General features: G+C 28.4%; 1 protein-coding gene across 7 annotated transcripts in view; it reads left to right on the forward strand.

Annotated features, from left to right (window-relative positions):
* Nucleotides 1-18,822, forward strand: part of LOC107444740 (espin protein forked) — a 267,337-nt gene that overhangs the window by 211,145 nt on the left and 37,370 nt on the right. For all 7 annotated transcript variants that reach the window (XM_043049623.2, XM_043049573.1, XM_043049683.1 and 4 more), the window contains 2 exons: nucleotides 12,765-12,948; nucleotides 14,269-14,451. In XM_043049623.2, coding sequence (XP_042905557.1) covers nucleotides 12,765-12,948; nucleotides 14,269-14,451 — 367 coding nt within the window. The remainder of the gene's footprint in view (nucleotides 1-12,764; nucleotides 12,949-14,268; nucleotides 14,452-18,822) is intronic.

Here is an 18,822-nt window from a genome sequence, read left to right on the forward strand (position 1 = left end):
CACTGACCACAATGCGACATAAAATATCCTCGATGGTAGATGGATCATGAGTTAGAATCCTCTTGCCATCGGGCTTACCGTGGGAAGTTTTCATCGCTACGCTACGTAAAAACAGATCAGTTCCATCAAAATGTTCTCCACGAAGGCTAGTTTCTTCCAATGCTTGATCCAGGAGTTCTTATGTCCTCTGGGTTGGGTTCAAACATACAAGGCTATGTAGTTGAACGTAATTGTAAGCTCGGAATCTTGTCGGCTGTTCAACGCTGGTTTTAAAAGTGAAATAAAAATATAAACATTCAAATAAGAAATAAGGGCAAGGCATAATTCTGGTTTCCTGTTACACAAATAAGCAGCGTCTTAACTTTGAAGCTAATTTACGCAGATACACTAAAATCTCACTTAGAATTTTCATCCCCTTAGCTTTAAGGATAATAATATTTTTTATTTAATTCGTATTAAATTAATAATTTGCTTTAAATAATATTGTATTTAATTTTAAAATCAATTTTTTTTTCAATTGTGTAAATTGAACGTGCTTTCATATGAATGTGCCTGAATCGAAGAGTTCCCTTCTGGATTGGGTTCAAAATTATAAGGGTACGGAGTTAAACATTAGTAGTCGTGAACCCAAAATTGGGTTGACTGTTCAACGACGGTTATAAAATAATATATAAAACAGTATGATGAGATAGAGAGTTGAGTTTTTAATCGTCTAATTATTAAGGAAGTCTCTAAACTATGTGGCAGTGGTTCAAGGGATTGAGCACTAGTCTCCCAATAAGAAGCATGAATTCCAGTGATGGCTGTACGATTCGAACTCTGCTCCCGGGTTACACCAACTACAGTGACAACGTAAAATATCCTTTGCGGTAGACGAATCATGAATTATAACTCTTTTTCAGTTGAGATAACAGTGGGAGGTTTTCGTGTTTCCCCCCTCTAACACAAATACGGATTGGTTCTATTAAAAGGTCGACTACAGATAGCTAACACCGTCCCAAAGTCTTGATTCTGGAGCACTTTTGTCTTCTGAGTTGGATTCAAAATACGAAGTCAGCGGAATNTGATTTTAAAGTAGTTCTGTGATATTTCCTTACTATGCAACATTTCATAATAAACATTTTGAGAGCCGTGGTAGCTCAGGGGATAGTGCGTTCGCTTTCCAATAATGCGAACCGGGTTCGAATCCCAGTGATGGCTGGTCGATACGAATTCCGCATCCAGCTTGCACCGACCATAGTGCTGACGTGAAATATCCTCAGTGATAGACGGATCATGGGTTAGAGTCCCCTTGCCGTTAGGCTAACAATGTAATTCAAATGCGGATTAGTTCCATGAAAAAGTCCTCCACGAAGGGAAATTTCTTCCAATACTTGATCCAGAAGTTCTCTTGTCTTTTGTATTGGGTTCAAAATTACAAGGCTAGGGAGTTGAACATTAGTAGACGTAAACCCAAGAATTGGGTCTGCTGTTCAACGGCGGTTATAGACAAAAATTTAAAATAAAATAATATTTTTGAATTAACACTTTACAGATTTTAAATGATAAATGAATTATCTTTCTTGTAAAATGTATTTTGTAAACCTTTTTGCAGTCAACATATTCGGATTTAATAATTATTAAAATTTGAAAGAAAAAAAACACTAAGAATTAACTTTTCATAGTAATGCTAAATAATCTCTTTGGCAGAAAATCTTTAACAAATTTTCATAAAAACTAAAAATTGAATAAAACTTAATATTGAAAGAAAGAATTAAGAAAGAAAAAAAAAACGCTTTGAGTGAGATTGTAAGGACGACAGAGCTTAATTTTAACCCAACAAAATCTCAGATATGCCATGTCAAATTTATATTGTATGAATAAAACATTTTGGGATTCTTTAATCGTTCAAATTTTACTTTTTTTGAATCTTTAGAATTTTTTAAATGCATGTTTGTAAACTAAACCTAAAAACTATAGCAAGAATAAACAAAGAAAAAAAGTCTAAATCTGTTAAAATAATGCTACTAAAAAATTTTTACAGTTTCTCCGAAAACTTTATATTTTTATCTTTTCGAATATTTCCAAGAGCTTATAAAAACATGTTTCTTTAATCATACTCTATTTTAAAAGTCATTTCATTGTTTGAGGTTTACTTTTTTTTTTCTTTAATTTCTAATATTTTCTATCAGCCTTTGGAAACGTTAGGTGAAAGTTCAGCAATTCCAAGTCGGATTATACCTTTAAAAAACCTTCCTTTATCAAAAGTTTATCAGTATTTTTCCTATATTTTACTGATGTTATTGATACATATTTCGTTTCATAGCCCGTAGTAATGGATTTATCTCCAACAAACGAACTTATCTGTCATATGAGGTTAATCTCTTGTCCTCATAATTATGAAATTTAGAATTTCGGATGTATCGTTGGCAAACTACGAAATTTATTGTATCATAAAGCTTTGTTTTAATGCAGTTCGGCAAATACGTTGCAAAGCTTAATAAATTTAGGTGCTAACTTGCCTTTTTGTAAAAAATGAGATTTCCCGGTGAAATATTTGATATTAATCTTATTTAACTTTATAACATTCAACTATTTGTAGAGTCTTTGAAATTCGGAGATCTCAGAAAATAACGATACTAAAATGACTATATTTGAGTGTGTTCGAAAGGGTTAAGCCGTTCTATGGGCATTTGGTGCAAGCATGTTTTTTAATGTTATTAAAAAAGTGTAGAGTGAAAGTTGAGGTGCAAACGATTTCTTAAATTTTGTCCAATTGAAACTTGCGAGCCTTGGTAGGGAAGTAGCAGCGTTTCAGTCTCATTGTGAAATAAAATGAAAAATTGAAAAGAAATAGAGCAATCACTTCTGGACTCAGGTTCGAATCCCATCGTTGGTTGGTCTATAAGAATTCCGCGCCTGGCTCACACTGACCACAATGCTGACATAAAATATCCTCGATGGTAGATGGATCATGAGTTAGAATCCTCTTGCCACCGGGGTTACCATGGGAAGTTTTCATTGTCATAGTAAAGCAAAAACGGACCAGTTTCATTAAAAAGACCTCCACGAAAGCTTGTTTCTTCCAAAACTTGATCCAGAGCCGCGATGGTTCAGGGGACAGAGTGTTCGCCTTCCAATGAGGTGAACCGGGTTTCAATCCCAGCAATGGCTGGTCAATACGAATTCATCACCCGGCTCGCACTGACCACGGTGATGAAGTAAAATATCCTCTACGGTAGACGGATTATGTGTTAGAGTCCTGTTGCCGTCGGCCTATCCATGGAGGTTTTCGTGGTTTTCCTCTCCATGTAACACAAATGTGGGTAAGTTCCATCAAAAAGTCCTTCGCACAGGTAAATTTCTCCCAAGGATCCAGAAGTCCCCTTGTCTTCTGGATTGGGTTTAAAATTACAAGGGTACGGAGTTGAACATTAGTAGTCGTAAGCCCAATATTGGTCGACTGTTCGACGATGGTTATAAAATAAAATATATTTCCTATAAATATACCTATATATAAACAATAAACCTTATTATAAACATTCACAACATTGATTTCAATGGAAACTGCCTGAAATGAATCGAACTAATTAAGCAATGTGTGATGTATTTACTAATTAGCCTAAAAGTATGTGGACTCTTTGCAATAACCTAAGACGTGTAAGTCCTAGTAGAAAATGGTAAACATTTTTCCAATTTTCTTTACGCATTATTTTAAAATGAGAATGGTTGTTTGAAAAGCGTTAGATTATTCAATCTATTATGACATACACACTTTTGAAAAAGAGAATTATATTTCTATTCATTTGGCGTAAACAAACTCTTAGACTGGTCAAGGGATTTTTTTTCGTGTAAATTTGAAACCGTTTTGTGCGATACAACATTCAAGTTACGCTTCAGGTGCAACAGGCACCTCTTTATAGGAAGATATTTTCAATTCATACATTTTATTACCAATTTTTTTTTCAACACAAATGTCGTGACATCAATTCGCAAAACGCACAAGGGGCATTCAAAGGCGATCGTGATCAAAATAGAGTGTTATCTTTAGAATCTATTTCAGTTTTATTATTTATGTAAAATCTGCTTTAAAATTCAAGGTCAGAACCAGGTCATATCATGCTATTACACATTTTGTGGTAAATAAAGCGATCTAACCTTGTCGCGACAGACACCCCCCTTTTACAATTGACTTTTATATTGGAAAACCGGATGAAAAAGTTGTTCTCGAGTTTTTACAAAAACGATTTGACACTCTGGTGTGTAATGACAGCAAATACGCATCTTAAATAGGAAAAAAAGAAGGAAATATCGCCAAATAGCTTCATTGTGTCAGGTGCTTTATCCTGTCCAAGTGGTGAAAAGGTGGCAATCTTCCTTTAAAATATTTCCAAGAATTTTAGAAGGTATTGTACCATAAACAATGATCCCATTCTATTTTTTTTAAAAAAAGCTGTCTAGTTCATGTGATTTATTCTGTATTAACTAAAAACAAAATTAGACAAAAATTAAATAATTAATAAGTTAGTATTTATCAAGTCTACATAATCAAGGACAAAACTGAAAGGCAACATTAAAAAAAAAGACTAAAAAATTTTTTTACCCTATTTAATCCGGAATTTTTTACAATACAGCAGGTAAAATTTTGAATTAACATCCTCAAGTGAAGGATCTAGTAAAGACAATTGGCAAAAGTATGACGAGAAATTCTCGATTAAAGTATTAATTAAAAGAATGGTAACTAAACTTACTGGCCAAAAATTTTCGGAGCATTTTCAGTTGAAGGATTAATTGTATCAAACTGACAAATATTTGACGAAACATTCTCGATTTAAAATATTAATTAAAATCGGTAGAGTCAATTAATCACAAGTAAATATTCAATATAGAAAATAAATTTCAAATTATTGAAGAGATATTTTCAATAAAAGAATTGTAATTAAATTAATTAGCTGAAATCGTAGTGAGTTACTCTAACTTTATGGATACACTTACAAAAATTCCGGATCAAATTACGGTAAAAAGTATCCGCATCCTGCGAGCATCATCTGTAAAATTAATTTTAGAATGAAATCCATTTTTATCGTATACTGTATATTTTTTTACAGTATTAATTATTTAATTACAATGATTCAGTGATTTTACAATAAATATTAATGTAAAAATAACGGTATGACAGATATTTTTGTTCCCTAAAATTTTGTGGTGAAAATGTATGCTGCTGTAAAAAGTACTGACATCTAGGGTGTCCGTACATTTTACCGTAGTTTGATCGGGAAATTTTTCAGTGTATTTGCTAAGCGAAGACCAATCAACTGATGTCAATCTTATAGGCGCTGTATCGGGAAAACGAAGCTAATTAATACTAATGAGCTTAAAAATTCTGATCTGTATTTCATTTGCTAAAATTCAATCCTTAGAATTCTTGCAAGTAAAAATATTTTTTTCTCTTATTTGAAGCGTCTATTTTTTGTTCTGGTTTTATCAAATTAAAAACAACCGTTTAATTGTACTATTAAGATGGCATCTACGCTATTTAGGAAGAGTTTTTTTTCGTTAAATTTTTAATTACTCATTAGGAAAAATAGATACTGTTTTATGTCCTTCTCAACTTTATAATGCTTATATCAATTTCAATACTATAATCACAAATAAAGAATTGTAAGCATTAGCATAAGAGAGCATAAGGATTCATAATTAAAAAAAACAGCAGAAAAAGCTCAAATTAAAGAAAACGGACAATAATTTTGGAAACTTGGAGTTGTTTATCTACCTGACTGAGATTTTTATTTTTATTTTCACCAGCATGCATTTTTAATGTTTTTTAAATAATGTTTATTCAAATTATTTTTATGTTCTTTTTATGATCCACTTATTCTCCTAATTACTGTCGTGTCGGTGATTTAAATATAAATTATTTTATATTTGAATCACCGACATCAATATAAATTATTTTATATCAAATAAGTATAAATAATTTTGTGACGTCTAAAGAAAGGTGTATTGGCTGAAATTGAAAACTAATCCAACCCGCTACTTAAAATATTGTTGCGGTTACAAAAGTCTATTTACGAAGAAAAAAAAACATTTGAATGACGGGTAAAAAAATTTATTTATATTAGATCAATAATTATTAATTTTTTTATTATTTTTTATTTTTTATATTTTATTACTCTTTTTGTCTGAAAAATATTTTCTCCTACGACACAATGCGTATGGTATAAATTGAAAAAAAAGCAACTGTTCTCGTAAGAGCCTTCTAAACAAAAAAAAAAAAAAAAAAAAAAAAAAAAAAAAAAAAAAAAAAANTCTCCTAATTACTGTCGTGTCGGTGATTTAAATATAAATTATTTTATATTTGAATCACCGACATTAATATAAATTATTTTATATCAAATAATTATAAATACTTTTGTGACGTCTAAAGAAAGGTATATTGGCTGAAATTGAAAACTAATCCAACCGGCTACTTGAAATGTTGTTGATGTTGCAAAAGTCTATTTATGAAGAAGAAAAACATTTGAATGACGGGGGAAAAAAATTTTATATTAGATCAATAATTATCAATTTTTTTATTATTTTTTATATTTTATTACTCTTTTTGTCTGAAAAATATTTTCTCCTACGGCACAATGCGTATGGTATAAATTGAAAGAGAAAAAAAACAACTGTTCTCGTACTTCTAAACAAAACTTCGCCTTCTAAACAAAAACAAAAAAAAAAATGAAATCAGGTCAGTTTTTATAACCGAAGAAAACAATTTTCAAAGAGAAGTCTGGTTTTAAGTCGTATTTCTATATCCGCGAGCTAACTTTCTTAAAGATTTTATTATCCGACTTATTTTTATCCGTAGTTTTATGACACTCATGTTCCGTTGCAAGCGTTTTTATCTTGTTTATTATGACTGCTCCTCGTATGTTCTATAAGTTAGTTATTGATATCTAAAAACAGTAGACATCACATATTGTAAAACGATTGTTATCTTAATCGTTCCTTTTCACGTTGTAGTCATAAAATGTCAACTGAAAATCAACATTGTCCGAAAAAAAGTGGAAGATAACCCAAGTAGTACCTCAACCTATCTTAAAATGTTGTAAAATGGGATAAAAATAATCTAAGCTTTGAATCAAAAATTTTAAAAATAGATAAAAATCGGTAAGTTCATCAGCGTTATTTTAGTAACAACTTTGTGTGATTTTTTTTAGAAAAATAGTAAATCATTATTTTGCAAGAGCGTAAAAAAAGTGACAAAATGAGATATACAAACTACAAAATTTAGCATCATTCCTTAATTGTATTTTAAAATTATAACTTTTATTCCTGAATTTTAGATTTGTAATGGACCATGCATTTATAAGAGGAATTTTATGAAACGCACTTCTCAATATGATTACAGAATCTTATAGTTCAATCTGAATGATAAATTTCAATACCTATTTTGAAATTTTATCACCTTTTTAGGTTTGTAGGAAATTTGAACTATGTTATGATTCCTATTACTTTTAAACTGCTATGAATTTCTTGAAAATATTTTCAGAAAACTTTTTTAAGACATTTTTCATTATCAACTTTAATTTGTTTTTCCATAAAATGTATCATTTAAAAAAAAATTCAGTTAGAGAATAATTTGTACTTTTCATTAAATTTAAAAATACGAAGACATACCTTCTTACATTTTAAGAAACAGATAGTCTTTTTAATGGGTAGATTTATTTTCCGGAAATTTATTAAACCATTTTACGTTATTTATTATGTAGCATTTAAAATCTGTGAAAAAATAATAGCACGTTATTGTCATGAACATTATTGTTCTGCTTTTGTTTTAACAATAAGATTTAAATAAAGAGTGCTTCACAACAACATTGAACGAATTAACCTGGCAAGTAACTAGAAATTATCTTCCCAACATTGGCACGCAATAACATCCTGAGAAAAATTGTAGTCAAAACAACCGGAATCTGGTACAGTTTGTTCAAAAGCTCAGTACTTTTTACCGAAGCTCTTTGATAATGATTTAAGTAAGATGAACAATAAAGTATGGTTCTATAATATTAGATAAAATTTAACAATATGTGGTATAATTAAGTAATTTTATCAGGAAACTTTAGAGCATGACATCAAAACTATTTATTCAGTTAAATTTACTCTTCAGTTTTATATTTTTTACTACACGCGTGGTAATAAAAATTGTAGTTTTGAAAGCAAGAATTTCCGGTAAACCGTTACCGTATGAGCGGAAAAATTATCAAATGAATGGTTCGAACATAGTATATTTTAGTTTTATTAACTACATTTTTTTTTACTAGAAATGTCATTACCATGCACTGTGGTAATTTTATGAAGAAAAAAAATTACCCTTCACCTAAGGTGAATTGAAATACAAAATTCTATTGTAATAAAATTTTTTGACATATGTTATTCGCGCTGACAACAGCAACTGAATACTTCAGCTAAAGGACTTGGGAAGCATAATATTTGACAACACTTTTTCCCAAAGGATATATTTTTTTTTACATCAAACTGTTTTGTATTGTATTGTATTGTTTGTTGATCGGTTATTTACAAGTTTCCGTAATTTCTACCTCATAAAAGCTTAATATTCAGAAACACCCCATTACCTACTTGGAATTTGAGGTGTTCCTCACCAAAATCACTTTCTTTCGTCAAATTTAAAGTGTGGCTTATCATTATTTTGCTGCATACCTTTTAACTCTACATAGAAATGCGCTAACAGATCTGAGGAACTGTTTTTTAGCTTTCCTCAGCTAGCTTTTTTTTTAATTGTTTAACATTTTAAGTTAACTAATACAAGTCTCAAAAAAAAAACTTTTTGTGAAGAGCTTTTCGTATGTCGCACTGTTAAAAATTTTGTAACAATTTGAACCATATCACTGCTATCATTTGCTTCAAATCTTAACCCTTTAACGGGCCCTTTATTTCTAGTAAAGGTAAATTAAAGTATTTTTGAAATTTAAATTGTTTTACGAACTGTAATTGATATAAAAATAAAATAAAAACTCATATAGTTTATAAAAATGCCATTTTTTTGGTGGTAAATATATTTAACATGACCTATTAGGAACTTACTGACTTTTATTTTTCTTTATTTATAAAATAAATTCCTTAAATGCTACAAACTTCAAAAGGAATTATGTATTTTATAACTTTTATGCGTTTTTTAAAAGTGACAAATTTTTACCAATTTTATTCAAACTCACTTCAAGAAAGCTGAAGTTATTAAAAAATGGAAACCTAAATTAAAAGTGGTAAAACGTGGTGGTAAGTATACCTACCACGGCCTTCAAAAGGGTTAATGCGGCGTTAACTTAAACCATAGTATGGTGTAAATTAAGTATTCTTATATTTCATTATACGATACTGTGGTTCAGTTTGAGAGAAAACTCTTTTTATTTTTACACTTATTTAAAAAAATACTATAAATTCACACAGTATTAATTACTTTAAGGCTGATTGTGTAAGACGAATTCTGATAGTGTAAAAAGCTGATAGTGTAAAACGAATGAGTTCGTGACATTCTTATTAAAACAATTATTATTGACCTTGTTTTTCTAAATATTTTACTCTAAAATTTTCCTTATGAGATCTAAAAAAAAAAACTCATAACTTACCTATAAAATGACTAGGTCTTCGAGGTGATAATTACTATCCCTGCTACCGAAACAGCTTAAGATATTTTTTTATAGAAGTAAGAAAGGAATGATTTAAAGCCTACGCCATAAATAAGTTGCAGAAATTCGATAACACAATAATTATGTTTTGAAATCAATAATTACTGGACGCATGACAAAAAAACAAAACCAAGCGAAGCTTAATTTTTGGAATCGATATTTAAGTATAGACTTTTATTAGGTTGGTTCAAAACTTGATTAAAAAATGTTTCTTTCATTCCTAGGACTTTTTGTGTTTTAAATCGTTTTCTGTAGTTTTGAAACGATTTATATCATATTTATTTCTTTAAGTAACAGGTTTAAAACAATCGTATCAATCATTGACTTACAAATTCAATTCATTTTAATCAAATTTACCTTCATTTTTTTATTACCGAAGTACATCGAAATGAGGGATATGTATAATTAAAACTATATCTCGCGTTTAAACACATACGAAATCAGAGAATTTGAACTTTTATATGATTTTCTGCCTTTTTTGGAGCAAAAAAAAAGTGTTGACACCTTTGGAGTATTTTAATCATTTGTATTCACTTTCACTAGCAATAATAATAATTGAAAATACCCACTAAATTGAAAATAATTGTGTGTAACACGGAAAGTTTTTAAAAAGTTGGTTTAAAAATTGAAGAGAATTATTTCATAACTTTAAATAATTTAAAATCACAAGTGCAAATTAATAAGTTTTTTTTTTCAGCAAACTAAAGTTCTATTTTTTTTAAGTCTTATAAATCTAAGAAAAAAATTAAATTCGAACTCCGATACCTTCTACTCCGAGTTACCTAAATTATATTTTATTGTATTGTGTGCTACTGCCCAATACGCCTGTATAATATTTAGAAAACCCATGTAAAAATTCTGCTTTTTTTCTCGATTTCAGATAATGTTATCTTTATACTGATACAGAATTATGAATGTGCGTGTTAAGATGATGTTAGAAATAAATTAAAGATATATTCAAAATACGTAGATGTTAGTACATACATACTTTCAATTTTTTTCGCATTGTTTTTGTACATTAGTTTTATGGTAAAATTTGTCCTATTTTTGCAAATTTGTTATTATCAATTGTATTTCGATACTTTTTATTCGCCATCTGGTTATACATCATATTCCATTATCCACACTCTATTGATTTACAACCAAACGTAAAGATTATTCACAAATTTAACCATACCTTTATTCTATAGTGCCTTCTTGATTTCACATTGACCTTTGTCATTTCGCATTTTTATTTATTTGTTTATTTTATTATTCTCGTTGAGGGTATACAACTATAGGTTACTTTATCAAGTTAAATGATAATGGACATAAATTTAAATCAGATTTACTCATAGTAAAAAACTTTTCTTAATTTAGAAAATGAGTCTACATGGTGATAAACATAATTTGAGTAACTGAATTAAAAAAATAAGCCTTACAGATTACTCCTAGTTATTTTTGCTTATTTTTCGTTATCCCCTTCTCTGATGCTACTGAATAATAGGGGTTCTATTCATTTCAATCAAATTTAAATTATTAATTAATTAATTAAAATAATTTAATTAAAATAACTTAATTAAAATAACATTAAAGTAGAAAAACAATACCTAAATTAAAATAGTATTACAATACATTTGTAATATTAATTCGGCATTTATGTAATGAAGATATTTCAATTCAACATCTCTGCATCAATTTTAATACATTTAACGATATTTTAAAGCTTAATTTCCTTATTGCGCTTTAAAAATTTCTACATCCATTAATTTTAAATTATCCATGCTTCGCTTAAAATTTAATGAAGAACATAATAATTTGCTCGCCTAAATAATTATGAAGCATCATAAATTAGCTACAATCATAGTACGGCGTTCCACTTAACTGAATGTAAAGCGTATTTTCTAAGTCAAACCGAATGCAACTTATCGTGCCATCACCTTTTGAAGGAAAAGATGTGATTCTATTTTTCCGGAAGAATAACCACTCTATCACTTGTTTCAATGGCACCCAGCAGGGGGCGCGTGTGTTATCGCGTCAAACTCATCAAATTTATTTGTTCTGTAAGATCAGAATTTTAATTTGCTTTCTAAAATATCAAAGATGGCAACTAATGTGACATAGGGAAAGTAAGATAAGTCAATAAGTAATCTGTGTTTTGTTATTTTACAAAATAGTAATAATAATAAAGTAATTTTTTTGTTGTTAATTCAGGGGTGGCAAATCTATTTCTAAGAATACCAACAGAGATCTTTAAGAGCCTTAAATATTAGACTTGAGAAGCTTACGTAATTTTAATGAAATAAATAAAAAAAACTTATATTTTAAAAAAAAATATTTTTAGGTGTCCGTGTTAAATTAGGCACGCATCTCTATTTTTCTGCTACTAATAATGCATGTAAAGTGCACCATCGATTCAGACAAAATATTTTTGATATTTTCAAGTATTTATGTGCATCAATCCCTTTCCCCAACCGAAAAGTTGAGTTCAACGTTGAACCTAAATATACGCAGACTTCTTAAGGTATTGTGTTGAACCATATATTTCCGCCCAAGTTCAATTACATTATGTCAACAAGTTTAAGAAGTGCGATATAATGTTGTCCACATAGCCACACTTAGTAAAGCTTCAGCAAGCATAAACGATAGGGAAAAAATGCACAAATTTTTTAAACAGTGCACAAAAATCTAAATATGAAATTTTATTTGTATTTTCAAAACATGGCTCAGATAAAATTCTAGTTGGTTAACCGTATTAGGTGAAAACAGTCAATAAGCGATTTTTCTAACTGTTAACAAATTGAAAACCATCTTTTTTATGACTATTTGTTAGTTTTTGGTGAATGTGGTAAAATAATAAATAATTTGTTATTCACCCATTTTTTCCAACTAGTTTCTAACAGTGCATTATTTATGAATAAAAACTGATTCAAAACTGATATTTTTATTTAATTTTATTTACTTATTTATTTATATTTAATTTTGCTACTTTTATAATGTTATATATTTAGGGAAACTTTTTGGAGCAATGACTTTTTTTCAAACTATTATATTTGTTTTCGTTCAACTATTTTTTTCCTGTATCAACAATTCTCAATCTCCTTTTTTTTCTTACAGTGCGAACACCCAAATGGAGAACAGTGTTACACCAGTGTATCTAGCAGCACAAGAGGGTCACCTGGAAGTTCTGAAATACTTAGTTTTGGTGGCTGGTGGTTCCCTTTATTTAAGAGCAAAAGATGGTATGGCTCCTATCCATGCTGCCGCACAGATGGGGGTTCTAAAATGTGTGAAGTGGATGGTGAGTGGAAATTCTAAACAATACTTCTTGCCAGATTTTTTTTTAATAAAGTAACGCATCAAATTTAGGAAAATTTATTTTTTCCCATCATATGATTATATGTGTGCTATACATGTTTTGGTGTATAACGTTTATCAAATAACAAATAAAATTCATGTTAGTGAACGTGAAATATGGGAAACAAAACGTCAAAGCTGCAATTTTTATTTGAGATACTTATTTTCATTGTATGTGCTTTGATTACTTAAGATAGTGTATCTTTGTATTGTATCGTACCTTTTACTATACCCAACTCAGCCTTTTATTTAACTAGAACGTGCAATTTAAAATAAATGAACTTTAAAAAAAAGAAGAAAAAAAAAACAATTTGGGAGTAATTTAGTTTAGAAATATATTTTACCATTAATAAAAATTTCAGTTACTTTTTGATTAAAAAGGTAATGCAAAAATTTACCAATCCTTTGTACTGGTTACTTTTTCTGCCTTCGGCCTATATTTAAGGCGATGTCCATAAAATATAAAATTATAAAATTTAAGCATTATTTCCTTTTATTTATATATTTAATAATCAATTTGAGTTTTTTTGGGATTAAATTTTCTTTTAATGTGAGCAGCAAGATTATAATGAAATATAAATTACTATTCCCTGGTTTTTTCTTTCTAAAGATTAACCGCAAAGTTTTTGCATCATTGTAAATGCATATATCGCCGTGTTTGTTTAAAATCAATATATCTTTAAATAAATTATCGATATATCTATATTGCTAATCGATATATAAAACCAATAACTTTATTTTAACTGAAAACTTTCGAATATAAACGAAGATTTCTTTATTGTCATTTTTGAATGTTAAAATAATAATATATTTGGAAACTATAATTTTACACAAAAAAAATACTGTTTTCCATTATTTTATTTTTTAACAAATTATGCAATAGTACATTTATATAAATATACAACAATTTAGATTTTTTAAACTTGAAAATATATAATAATCGATTTCTATTTTTCGATAACCTTCAATATTGTTTAACTCAATCTAAGTAGTTATTAGAAATCACTTATTTTTAACTAAAATATTATTTCCAAGGTTAAAAGTTAAGTTATATATTAACAATGACTCACTAGTTCAAACTGTAAGTTTGATACACCTTTCAAGAATATAAACATTTCCTCTTTATAATAGTTAAAAACAGGTTCTAGTCGTCTAATTATGGCTATTCTCAACTAATATATGATTTCTTTTGCTCTCTTCTTTAATTCCTCTTTCTGGGTGTTTTATTAGTTTCTGGGATATTTATGAATTCTTTATGCAACAGGTGGAAGAACAAGCTATTGATCCCAACCTCCGGGACAATGATGGGGCAACGCCTGTCCATTTTGCAGCTAGCCGTGGTCACCTGGAGACCCTAAGGTGGTTGCTGAAACATGGTGGAAGAATATTATTGGATAAACATGGCAAAAGTCCCCTGAATGACGCCGCTGAAAATGAGCATATGCAGGTAAATTATTTAATATATTAATGTAAATTATCAATAGGATGTATTAATGTAAATTATCAATAATGTATATCAATAAGACTTCCACTTTCATTTTATTTCCTTTTTGTTGTAAAATTTTCTTTGGTTTCTTTTGTCTTGTTGAACATGATGCTTTTTCGGATTTCTCTTGACAATGTTGATGTTAGTGATTAATTATACACTGTATTAAACAGAGAGAAGTGTTGAAAATTTAGTTACGCTGTAAAACATCTTATATTAAGCTATTAGTTTTGTGAAAGAATTAGTTTGTAACATAATTAAGCAGATTAAATATTTGTGTTAAAAGCCGATCAAAGGAAATTGGAATGAGATAAAAATATACGTTTTTCTGCGTTCAACTTAGCTAATCTATTATTTATTCTCTTTAAATTTCATTATTAGTTACAAAGTTTATCAGTAGATGGTGCTGCTCATTTTACTAACTATTAAACCTTCCTTCCGCTGCGTGTCAGGCCATTAAATGTGATATTTGCACAAATATGTCAGTGTATTTTGTTCTTAAACTACTAAGCAGATACAGCAATTTGCGGTTAATTTGGAAATTTTGTTTCATAAAATATTTTTATGCTTTTATGTCATATAAATGCTAAGATTTATATCTTTCAACGTCTAATCTCCCTCCCTTTTTTTGTTTTCGTTTCTTTTGATTTCAAGTCAAGAGTGGGCTCATAATATGAAAATCTCGAGAGAAATAAAAAATTTTACAGCAATGGATTAATTATTAATTAATAAAAAAAATGCAAAAAAGCATTGAAAAATCAAGGGCAAAGAGCTTTCTGAATAACTAAATCAGTGCAAAATAATTTTCGAAAAAATCTCTCGTTAGTTTTATAATTCAAAATGGTCCTATCAGTACGAGCTTTTAATCAAAATATCTCGAATTATGAAACGAACCCATTTAAACAATATTTGAACAGAATGACGTACTTTTTATTCTTTATTTTCAAGATTTATATCCTACATTTACTCATAAAAATGGTTTAAACTGTATTATCTCGATAGTGAATTTTAAAAATTCACATGTGCAACCTAAAGTATTTTTTTATAAGCCTGATATGAGACATATACTATTATAATACGATACGAGTAATTTCATCCAAAACTCTTCAAAAATTAGTTGCTGAGCTTTCAACCCAAAATATCTCGAATTATGAAGCAAATTCATTCTGGCCTCTAAAGCATTCAATCACCCATTTAAACAATATTAGAACAGAATGAACTCGATTAACATATATTTTTTTGGTTTCAAGATTTATAATATACGTATATTCTCACAAAAATTCACGTGCGCCACCTGAAATACAATTTTATAAGCCTGATATCAGACAGATCCTATTATATTACGATATGAGTAATTTCATCCTAAAAGTTCTTAAATTAGATGTTGAGTTTTCAACTCAAAATATCTCGAATTATGAAACAAATTCATTCTGGTCTTAAAATTATTCAGTCACCCATTTAAATAATATTAGAACAGAATCAACTCGATTAACATACATTTAATTTTTTGCTTTCAAGATTTATGTCCTATATTTACTCATAAAAAATGGGTTTAAATAGCATTAACTCCACTGAGAATTTTAAAATTCACGTGTGCCATTTAAAATATATTTTTATAAACCTGATATCAGACACTTGCTCGTATATTTCGTCTCCGGTGCGCCCGCGAGATAGATAACATCATCCAAAGTTTTCTATAATTAGTTGTCCAACCGATAAAAAAGTGTTCCAAGATGTCTTTATAGGCAAATGTTCCAACTTCTAAGCGACCTTAAAACGTGCCTTCTTCATTAAATCCCAATTCCGAATCAAAAAACGTTTCGGATATTTGTATCGCCTGCCACTTTCTTGAAAATAGATGTTCTTTTTAGCATCAATTCGTTCGAAAAACATCCCTGATCTAAGAGGTGGGAAGGTTCATTAAAATGTCATCTAGTAGTTAGAGGAAGCTGTCTTTGATGGAAATTGTACCAGAGAGTTAAGGGAAAAGAAGTTTTATGAATGCTGTGAATGACAAATGCTTGGTGAACAAAAGGGTTGGTGGACGTGCTGTTTCATTTTGGTGAAACCATTAAATGATCCGTTTTTCGAGGTCGCTGCTTCTGAAAAGGAATTCACTGCACCTTTCCTTTTACAAGACCCTAATCAAGGTCAGATTTTATAAAGTTTCTCGTTTACCGTGAATTTTTGTTAATAACTTTGGAATCGTTGTTGTGGTGCCGACTTGAAGAAAAAGTGTTTTAATTACATAGCTAAGTGGCAAATATTTTAAGTCACGTTTGTTCGTTCCCTTTCTCCTTTAGTATAAACAAAATAACTAAAGAAAATTGAGTAGATTTTGTGCTATTTTCTGTAATTTGAATTTTTTGGAACTATTCCTTTTTTTAAACAGTAAACAGTTAAGTAAACAGATTTTGTATTTTCGTCTTTAAAATTGAGGATTTAAATACAATGTAAAAATTCTTATCTTTTTTTATATCTTATATTCTTTATATCTTTATTATATCTTCGTATCTTTTTATTTAAGTATATATGTCCTTATATATATCTTTTATATTATTTTTTATAAATATCCGTATGTACGAGTATAGTTTCATATATATCTCTATATTTTATATCTTCATATCTTCCTTCCTTAGATTATTATATCTTTCTAATTTTTATATTGTATAATTTGGAAGGTTTTTATCATTACTTAATGAAATAATAATAATAATAAATAAATAAATAAATTGTTGTCAAGGAAATAGGTGTAGTTTTATATTATCAGCTAAGGACATTTAATTAGCGAAATAAGACTTAATTTTTTGGTTATTTTTCAGAAAATCGGTACTATGAATTTTTTTTATTTCTAAAGATGCCCTAAATTTAAAATTGAAATAAATCGAAATTAAATAAATAAGTTATAAAAATTATAAAAATTATGTGCTCTGGAAAACCGTGCAATTGAGAAACAAATATATCTCCTATATTTTATTAAAAACTAATGTAAAATAAATAATTACCATTTACAATTGTGTTTCTTATTAATTAGCGACAACAACAAAAAAGCTCACCATATTTTTACCTAATGTTTTAAACAGAAGGAAATTGCATTGTAGTCAAAAGCACTAGATGGGAAAGACCAATTAAGTATAAAAATAAATAAGCATTTATTAAGCTTTGATTTATTTTGCTTGTTCGATAAAAAAAGTCATATGAAATCATTATTGAAAACATATTTATCTTTTTATGAAGCAAATATTTTCAATATTTGCTTATTTATTCACTTTTAATATTAGTGATACATTCAAACTATTTCATTCAAAACATTTTTTCAGGCAATTTTTTTTCATCAAATGTAATTTATTTTAATATTTTGTAATTCGTTTCCTGGAAATTTTCATTTCCATTGTATTTGAATGTATCTTTATATTTTCGCATTTATCTCTGAATCAGACAATAATCATGAAAATGGGGTGAAAAAAAGGGTGAAATTTCACCACTGTGTTGAAACATCTCCTCTCCTTATCACATTCTAGATTGAATATGTTACAGCATTAATTGGACTAATATATTTAAAATAAAATTTTTTTACTTAAAAATAATAGTTAAAAATAATAAAAACAATAACCGTCGAAATTCCAGATAACAAAATTTTATCTGTAGTGCTGCCATCTATTGAGCAATATTATAACCTTCAATGCTAGTACTTAAACTTCGTATTTCACCTATAGCGATCGAACTCTGAAAACTAATCAGATATATTCAACTATAATAAGGGAGGAGAGATTAATGAAGAAACTTGGAAACCGTTTTGAAAGATAAAATGTTTTATTTTAAATAGTTTTACTTTCAGTGCTGCCATCTATTAGAAGGTAATAAAGACTATCATGAGTGGAATATGTAATACACCAATTTGTTACTTCTTTTCTAAATGAAGACAATCAAATCTTATTTTTAATTCGAATAATAATAAATTTATTTGAATACTATTTTTTTTTAATTTATCTGTAAATAATATACTATTCATTACATTATTTTACTTATTTATTTAAATCAGCTTCAATCTTTTCTTAAATTTTCATGTATTTCATTTTTTAACACTAATTTATTTTGTGTGCTTTGAAATCTTCCTTGTTTTGTATTTAATAACTTTAAAATTTTAATATTTAATTAAAAATAAAAATTGAAAAAAGAGAGATAGATTTTTTAATTTTTTTAAAATTTTGTGTAATTATTTGAATNATTTTTTATTATACCTTACATTTTTAGTAGCCTTTTTGATAGCATTTCTTAATGGAACAATAGCTTTTTTAAAAATAAAAAAAATGAAAATTAGTACTTTTTTAT

The sequence above is a fragment of the Parasteatoda tepidariorum genome, chromosome 4 (assembly GCF_043381705.1).
Source record: "Parasteatoda tepidariorum isolate YZ-2023 chromosome 4, CAS_Ptep_4.0, whole genome shotgun sequence".
Classification (NCBI taxonomy): domain Eukaryota; kingdom Metazoa; phylum Arthropoda; class Arachnida; order Araneae; family Theridiidae; genus Parasteatoda; species Parasteatoda tepidariorum.